This window comes from Patagioenas fasciata, chromosome 1, assembly GCF_037038585.1.
Source record: "Patagioenas fasciata isolate bPatFas1 chromosome 1, bPatFas1.hap1, whole genome shotgun sequence".
In the NCBI taxonomy this organism is placed as follows: Eukaryota; Metazoa; Chordata; class Aves; order Columbiformes; family Columbidae; genus Patagioenas; species Patagioenas fasciata.
Window position 1 is genome coordinate 140,689,345 of NC_092520.1, and position 9,576 is coordinate 140,698,920.

General features: G+C 35.8%; 1 protein-coding gene across 3 annotated transcripts in view; it reads right to left on the minus strand.

Annotated features, from left to right (window-relative positions):
- Positions 1 to 7,151, minus strand: part of PACSIN2 (protein kinase C and casein kinase substrate in neurons 2) — a 28,539-nt gene extending 21,388 nt beyond the window's left edge. For all 3 annotated transcript variants that reach the window (XM_065844802.2, XM_065844792.2, XM_065844783.2), the window contains exon 1: positions 7,041 to 7,151. In XM_065844802.2, coding sequence (XP_065700874.1) covers positions 7,041 to 7,100 — 60 coding nt within the window. In that variant the 5' untranslated portion in view covers positions 7,101 to 7,151. The remainder of the gene's footprint in view (positions 1 to 7,040) is intronic.
- Between the last annotated feature and the right edge of the window lie 2,425 nt (positions 7,152 to 9,576).

Here is a 9,576-nt window from a genome sequence, read left to right on the forward strand (position 1 = left end):
GCAATGAAAGCCATGTGCTCAGCACCTCGCAATGCATGCCAGGTCCTGTTCTCCATAGGAATTAATCGCAGGCCTAAGTTCATAGCGCTAATGCCACTTGCTGGTACAACAGCTGTTCAGAATGGCTATGTTGTTTGGATGAGCAGGTGTTTTCACAGGGCAGTTAAACACCCCTGCAATAAATGGAGAGAGCTCCATATTTGCTGATGCTAGCAGAAAATAAGGGGGAGTAAGAACACACATGTGTACAAGTGGCACACAGCCTGTGAAGGGCCTATGGCTCATTAAAAGCAAATGCCTCCACAGGCAGGGCAGCTTTCTTTTGATGTCTTATCTTGCAAGAGATGCACACACTTCTACTTTGATCTCTAGAAATGCTTACTCATCACCTTTCTTACCTTCACAGGTATCTAAGTGAACAATAGCATTGGTTTCAACTTGCTCAAGGCATTTTTCTTTTAATATGACCATAATAGTGATTAGCAAGCATAAGGCTAGAGCTTAATTAACAAAATGCATCATAAAATTGGCCTTCCATTTTTTATTAATATGCCAAATTCTTCAATATGCATTTCAAAACTACTTTAGTAGAACAAGGCCAATAGGGCTGTCCATTTCTTGCATTTTACTAAAGCAGTACAATGATGGAACCAACCAGTTTTGCCACAGCCTATTTTGGGATGCAAGAAAGTGGTATGAATTATTATGACAAACTGAGATGTATTTATAGCAGTCATGCAAATGCTTAGAGTCCATATGACAGATGAGAAACAAAGGGTTTCAAATTGTACATCGGGTTCCAAAGTCTTCTGCTTTCCCTTGGAAACGTTACTGCCATCGTGCTCCAGGCTATCAGCAATAACCTTTGATTACCCAAAGCATGCCACCCTTGTCAGCAAAGTAACACAGATGAAGGAATTCCTTCTTGGAGCACATTAACAAGATTCCTTGGTCTTAAAAAAATTTCTGCACTCAGCACCATGAACTTAACCAGATATATCAAGGTACACTGAGGCTTGTTAGAAAAATGAAGAAAGAAAAAGAAGCTTCCATTTCTTAACTAAATTAATGCATTACTACAACTGAAGCTTTGATGAAATCCTCCACTGTTTTGTAGCAATTACCTTTCAGAATGTCCTTTCTTATGTCTTTATTATTTTGCAATTCCTTGCTCTCTATGCAAGCTTCCATAAAAACATGTATGAAATTCTCTGTCTCCTAACATACTTTTATTTGGTAAACACCTGACAAATTAGAAAAAAGTAAAAGATCTGTTCTCCTGAAAAGGATTTGTCATCCTGCTCAAAGATGAAAACCTTCTAGTAGTGGCTTGGGTTAACTAAATACAGAAAAATACCCTCAATTGTCAAAGCTGCTGCTATTTCTATTTCCTGCTACAGAAAGATGCGTGTTTCTGAAAGCTTAATTTTTTTTCAGTTAGAATCATAGAATTGTTTCGGTTGGAAGAGACCCTCAGGATCGAGTCCAACCATAACCTAACTCTAGCACTAAACTATGTCCCTAAAAACCTCATCTAAATGCCTTTGTATCGGCTGTTCTGATACAAGATACTACCTATGCTTAAGCCTCATCCTACCCGCATTTTTTGAATGATAGATGTGCAGTAAGCCGACACCAATAACACAAGTCCAAACAGCAACTTCTCCAATTACCTTTCAACAAGACAACTATTTCCCAACCACAAATCTGAACTTGATAACACCATCTATGCAGTAATAAAAAATACTAGTCTTTAGAAGAAACAAATTACTATTTGTCTTGGGTTTCAAGCATTGAGCTTGATTCTCAATGCCAGAACTGGAAGTTTCCATGAACAGTATTGAAATAGCAACCTAATAAAAAAAGCTTCAAATATTAAGGAACCTGAATTGAACTGCTTCGTGGACAGTCTGGGCATATGTAGCCAAAGTTAGAGCAGTAAGTTTAGTACCATGCAACCATATGCTATAGATTCACGTTTTTAAACGTGATCAAACTGCTAATAACTTTCTTTGTAATAAGGGACCATAGCAAATGCAGTGACAACTCCAAAAGAAAGCAAACACCTACTAAGAAGCAAGTGCTTTATTTCCTAACAACATTGTATGGAATTTCTATCAACAGCAATGGCAAAAACTTTGAAGTTGGTTTATCAACATTAAATACAGTTCTTATCAGCTCAACAGAACATCAACATTCAAGAAAGAAAAGTGATTTAGTTTCAAAGATAAGCAGTGAGCAAAAAAGCAGTTTTCACAGTAAGTTCTTCAGATAGGTCCCACACCCAACCACCTCACTCTTTCCTACATGTTTTTCAAGAAAAAAAAAAAAAAAAAAAAAAGAGGCTTTGCAGCACACTCCAAAGGTAAACGCATTTGAGCTGTTTTGGAGTGTAAGGAAATAAAATCAAAATTTTACTCTGCCAGACTGTCTCTTCTGTGCCATGGCTAAATTTAAGGACATTCCCTGCTTTCAGCTGTGGCGCTAAAACATAGCAAGGTGGCTTTTAACAAACTGCAGGCTGTCTTTAAAACAAAGAAAAAAATTATAATATAAAATATCTTAAAATCCTCTAAGAAAAGGGTGCAAATGACAAATTCTGCAGTAATGACACAACTTCCAAATTGATTAAGTGTTCTTTACTTCATATTACGCGAGGCATGAAGTACTGAGACTAGCATTCCAGAGACACGGCATCTTTTCTAATCAAGTCAGTTCAGTTATCCTTTTTGCAAAGGATTAAGGCTAGAATTCAAAGTTGCAGTCTTCAGAGAACATACAGAAAAAGGACACGTTTTAGACTAAAATTTGGTAAAATTTAGTTTGCAAAAATTGCTCCAAACCAGAAGTACTTAAACAAGATTTTGCTAATTACATTTGACAGACCTGCGGTTAGTTTCTGCATGTCAATTAACAGTGATGAGTTATTCTTAAGTTAAATTTATTAAGACTTCCACAGGACTTCCTTTACTTTAGGTTAATATTCTACCAACAGTAGAAGCCTGGCAAACCACCTCCTGCATCTTAACTCTTGATCTGAAGCATAATTCCTGTCTTATTGTTTTGTCAGGCTTCTCTGCAGAAAGCCCATGTTTTAAGTTAAATGGTACATTCTGCCAAGGCATTACTTGGCCTAAGCAAGCTACTGGATACCTTAATTATTCACTCAAATAATCAGAAGTACATATAACCCAAAATGCATTCCAATCTAGTATGAAGCATGCATGTCAAAATGCAGTTACCCTCACAGAAACACAGAAAAGTAGAGTGCAGAGGTCACAAGAAAGCTATTTTTTGACAAAAGCAATTACTTAGTATTCTATATCAAGGCTACACTGCAGTGGACAGCACAGCTTTAGTTACTTTACCACCTTCCTTTATGTTGTGCTTTAGTCCAAGCATTTTGTTTAGTGTCAGGATTAAAAATGAAACAAAACAACCCTCACTTCCCTGCCACATAATGCAACTTGCAGCTATAAATGCTGTCAACCAAAACATAAGTTCCACATTATTCACATTTCTCACTGTAACAGGGTATTGCCAGGACTACCATTTTTTTAAATAGTTTTATATGCAGTAATAAGGAGTCATTCTGTAAGTATCAGAGTACAACGAAACAGCCATTTCTTTGCTTAATATATTGTCTTGGCTATTTCCATTGAGAGAAAAGTTTATACATGTTTTTTTCTTAAGTCAGCTTTGTAAGCATGTTTATTCTCTCAAACTACATGGCCTCTGTAAATTTACCAAGTACAGCATGCATGATGGTTAAAATTTGCTACTGTGTCACCACTTCCTGTTAATAGTTCAGTATTACTCTAAAATTGCTTATATCAGAGTACTCTTTTTCATGTTTAGTTCGAAGTATCTTAGTGTATCCATAAAAGCTCCATCTCTGAAGCATGCCAGGGATGTCATACCGCACATTTTCAACACTCCAGGCAGTTATGTAAATATTTAGGTATTCCTACTACAGTCTTTCAGCTATACATACAAGGCTTCATGATAATCTGCTCTATCTTTCGAACTACCTAACCTTTTCTTTGTTGGGTTTCATTTTTCTTTTTCTTTTTTTTAACCACAATACAAATGTCAGTGGTGATATTTTAAGCACTAATCAACTACAAAACTTTTACAGTCTCCCCTCTGTTTCACTCAAATACCACCTAGTTTCAACATACTGGAATTTCAAGTCTTTAGTCACTTTGTTAAAATAATGACAAAGCCTTTGTCAGACACTGGAACAGGCTGCCTATGGAAGCGGCTGAGTCACCAACCCTGGAGATATTTAAAAACATGCATAGATGTGGTGCTTAGGGACATGGTTTAGAGCTGGATTTGGCAGTGCTAGGTTAAGGGTTGGACTCTGATCTTAAAGGCCTTTTCCAACCAAAACAATTCTGTGATTCTATACTAAGAACACAACTGTCTCTATTAATGTTTTTTTTAAATAATCAATGTTCGTAACCACAAAATCCCCAAACTTCTATTTGTCCTAAGAATCAAAGAGTACAAAGCAGAGGAACTGCAAAACAAGTAGTGTTTCCTACACACTACAATGCTCAAAACTCCAAAATTCAGTGAAATATTCCATTTTATATTGCTAAACTGCCAAAAGCTTAGTACAAGGAAATACAGTGTTTAGTTTTTCAATATGGTCATCAATTGCATACAAAGTCCAATTTTGCTTTCAGAAAAACTGCTAATACTTTGAACTCCCTTAAGGGAGTTTCTTCAGAAACAAAGCCATTAACATATCATTTGAATTAATTTTTTACTGCAGCCAAAACTTGTTTTACTCCCTGAAGAGCAAGTGTGAAGATGGTCTCTAGAATTTTTAATGAACTGAAACCATTCCATAAGAGTATAATTGCATCTTCAATTTTGGAGATTATGTTAAACTGATTTCAGCATACTACTAGCTAATGTGATCTAAACAATGCTAGTTTTCCTCTTTGAACAACTTGCACACCTGTTCTAGAGAGCATTAGTCAACTCTCAGAACATATTACTATTCCAGCCCGATGTACTCTGAGTTTCAGAAAAAAGCAAACCAAAAAACACACACACAAAAAACCAAAACCTAATTATTCCATCTGAAATTTTTTGTCTTTACCATTTTAACATAATGAACTTTGTGGTTATACATTAAAAAAGAGAAAGTAGAGAAAATAATTGAACCTATAAAGAAGAAACTGATCCCAATACTGAAGACTTATTTTTTAAACTCAAGGATAAAGAAAGATATACTCATGCATTACACATTAGCCTACTGACATTGCTTATGAAATAGACTGCAGCTCTGTTCTTTTGGAAGCAATACATAGAAAAGTCCAACGAAACAGATTAAGAAGTAGTGTTTACCATATTATATGTCACCAATAGCATAAACACAAAGAACACCTTTAACCCACCTATAATAAGCATGAAATACATTTAAGCTATGCTTTGTAAAGGTCCTAGTTTAGGATAATTTCTATTTCTGATCATTTATCGTCCTTTAATATTAAATACTTGAGTTCACATTTATCCAAACAATCATACTAGTCTACAAAATTCTCATTCATCTTTTATGCTTCTAGACACAATTACTCGATTGAAGACAATGGCTTGGTACAGAATTGCCAGCCAGAAATCAAGTTCTCCTGACAAGTATAAAACGCCAAACACACCAAAAACCCCCTTTGGTCCAGGATTCTTTTTTCCTGACTGCCTCCTTATTTTATTTTGAAACACTTCTATCCAGGAAGGCTTCCCAGAAAGTTGTCTTAAAATAAAATCTAAAAGAAAAGACTAACTGAGGTTGGAAGGAACCTCTGGACATCATCTAGTCCAACTCTCTGCTCAGAGCAGGTCTGACAGATCAGGTTGCTCAGAACCATGTCCAGTTGAGTCTTAGACACCTCTAAGAGTCGAGGTCCCACATGCTCTCTGCAGACGTGCTACAGAATACCCCGACAACAAAAGAGGTTAAGACTTAGAACCCAGTAATTTAAAAACAACATCTTCATAAATAGGATAGACATTTACCATAATAAACATGTCTCCTCAAAAAATGATAGCTGTCTACTAAACAAGAATCTCACTGGCATTATGTCTTTTAGATAAGGTATCGGAAAATAAGGGGAAATCTGCATCAAAATGTAGTATGTCCTCACTACCACCACCAACACAGGTCAGTGGTCTAGAAAAGCTTTCATTTAAAAAGATGCACAATTGGGTCACCAAAACCAAGCTGTCTTACATGGTCTCAGACGTTTTTCCCCTAACCATTTTCATGTTTGCTATAGTTCAAACTCAAAAGAGCTGCAAGTCACATGGTAGAAATTTACCCCACTGAATACAGTTCATGTGGACAGCGTACTCACCTCCAATTAATGTCAGTACTGATACTGTGAAACCTTTCCTTTTCTTGCAATAAACTTTTTTTTTAAATGCTTTCTGCTTGAAAAAGTTTGCTCTCTTTAAAGCTTAATCAAATTATCAGAACATCTGAAAGCCTTCTTCAGACTTGGGGAGCACAAATTACTGATATTATAATGGGCTTTGTATTATCTTTCTGCATATATAATCTCACATTGAGATAAGCACAAGACAACTTCTCTTGAAAAAGTTTATACTTGCATCTAGACACAAAAAGAAAACATGCAGTACATTCACACACTATCTTATATTTGTTATTTATGTACACTTACAGTAGCCTTTAACCACTTTAGATTTAACATTGATCACTCAGTCCCCTTGGTAATTTTAAAAGTTACCCACGTACACCCGTTTTCAGCAATAAAAACTGACAAAGGTTCAATTCTGAACTGCATCTCTGACTCAAACGGATGATCCTCAAGTTTATGCCAGGTAAAAACCTCTGACAGAACTAGGACAAAACCTAAATGTTCATTTTCATCCTGAAGGCTATTTCTGCAAATCACAATAACCGATGGCATCTTGTATTGCAGTTCTCTCCACAGTTCACAATGTACAAAAATCAGATTTTCTACAGTAAGAGTAAAAAATAAAATCAAAATATTGATCCAAGTTACCTCCCAGAAGCTGTCACTAGAAACTTCTACTCCAACGGAATCATCATATGAGCCAGACATTTCTCTGTATGAAGAACTTTTAAGTATTCAGAGCTTAAACAACTTCAGAATCTGTAAAAAGACGCAGAAAATATTTATGAGCATTATTAATGGAAAAGTTATGAAAAGAGAAATGAAGTAACATCCTTAAATTATTTGATATCTAGGGAAGCCAAATAAAAACAAGAGCTAACCACACAGTGCATGTAAATAAGTACGTTTTGCAACTGAACACTATTTTACCACACAAAGTTCTTGGCTCTCTTAATGACATTTGTTGTCCAGAAAATGTTCGATCCATCTGCCTATACTAAATTTCAAACTCTTGAATTTATTTTATCATAAAATTTCCTATTACAATTGAAAGAAATTAATGAGCAGCGTGATGCTTTATTAGTAAGTATTCCACTTCAGTGCATGCCATAAGATACAATCAACTGATCTTTGCTACTGATAAAATAACCTCCATTGCTTCCTATTCCTTTTTCACCAAAAATCTATATTATGTAATGAAATCCACTAGAGATACTTAAGGCCAAAACCCTTGCTGATTTAAAGAAAAATAAGTAAAATCTTTTCAGAATGAAAGAGTTTTATTTCTGTAAGAATTTTAGATTTAAGTCATCTACTTGAAAGCTAAAGGCATCCACAAATGCAAAACAGAGCTTCCTCAGCAACAATGTAAAGCAAACACAACATGAAGAGTATCGCAGCTGCGTAAGTCCGATGCAGGAGGCAAAGACCAGCCTCCTTCCCAAAAGTCTTAGTACAGTTTATGATACGCAGACAGTCACTCGTGACTACATCTCTTACTGGGCTAGTAACTACCTGAGCTTTCTTGCCACCACTCTTCTGCATTTTAAAGCATAGAATAGATTTCGATTGATGGTACGTGTACCAAGTCAAAGGTTATAGGCTCCAGGACAGAAGGTCTCCTTTAAAGGGACAGTTACTTTCCCTAGAAGCTGAAATTTGCACACCTCATTTTACTGCATTTTATTTGTGACATGTTACTATACTATTTCATTGTCTTCTTTTAGCAAAACAAACAAACAAAAAAGCAATTCCAAATACTGGCCTTTATGAAAAGCCATTATTTTAACATTTCAGGCATTCTCACTTATATAGACACGCATGCATGAAGAAAAAAACAACCTATCCTCATCAAAGAAGATGACTGTTTATAAAGCACCATGTATAAAAAAATACGTAGGGTTATCCTAAGCTACCATTTAAGGCAAGTATTGAAAACAATTCTGAGACAAAAATTCAGACACATCCATAAATGCTGTTTGCGGGATAGAGAGCAGGAGGCAGGAGAGGAAGGAAACAGCTCCCTCCCACAACACACACATGCAAATCCCTGCCTAATCTCTACAGATACTTTAGCAAGTTCTCCTGTTTAGATTTCTCCTATTAAGTTTGCCTATAACTACTTCCAGGGCTACATACGGGATACAGATTTTAGTTCCCCTTCTAGGATGAATACCTTTATTGGTAGACTATAAGGTGAAGCTTCCTCTCTCTTTTGCCCTATGAATTTTGCTTTCTTTAATGCAATGGGGCCATTTCAAAAGGAAGAGCAGAAAACACCTACAAACCTGGCCTACCCTGCAACCCAGGAGCTATGGCACACTGCCAAGAGAAACAGAATTGAAAGCTGCCAAGGAGAATTCAACACTAAATCCCCATTTCTTGGATACTCTGAAAATAACTGTGCCATAAGGGTAAGCATACGCCACCTGCATGTAACAAGAACTAGCTACTGAAAAAAACAGTTGTTCAGACAGTTACAGCACAACCAGAACAAAGACATGCTCTGGCTGGGAAGACAAGCTGTTTCTCTTGAACAGTATTTCATACAATTAATTTCCATAATCTAATTCATGTTAAGCTTAAAATAACCTTAACACCTTACAGAACTGAAAACTACAACAAAAACATCAATTGTTACGTTTTTATTTCGAAAAGATAGTCAAAAATACAGGAAGCGTTTTGCAAAACAGCAGCAATTAGAAAGGAAAATGATATATTAGTGTAACAACCCTCAACTTGTTAAGGTATTAGTAATTTAAAAACCAGGCTTTTCCATCTGTGCTTTTATAGAACTGAGTGAAAAGTGCATTAAAAGACTATTGAATTGTCAGTTTCTTAGCAGCATACCTTTACATGGAATGTGTTCTTTCCTGATAAATCTTGGCCCTTGCAATTCTTACATCAAGGTAAACAAAGATTACATTTGTAAGCATTTTTTATTCCCTGAGAGCCCTTCTAAGGTAGCTATAAGCAGCACAAGGAGGAAAGAGAAGTGCAATAAACTTGCAACTAGTTAGACCAACTCAAAAGAATAGTTTGACAATAAACTGCTTTTTTTGAGAGTTTGTTTTAAAGTTTTCACAAAAACATAAGGTTATACGTTGGTATCTTTAAGCATAATTTATAGTATTATTTTATCTGATCAAAGGGAGATCTAGAGTTTAAATGACAACTTGTTAGA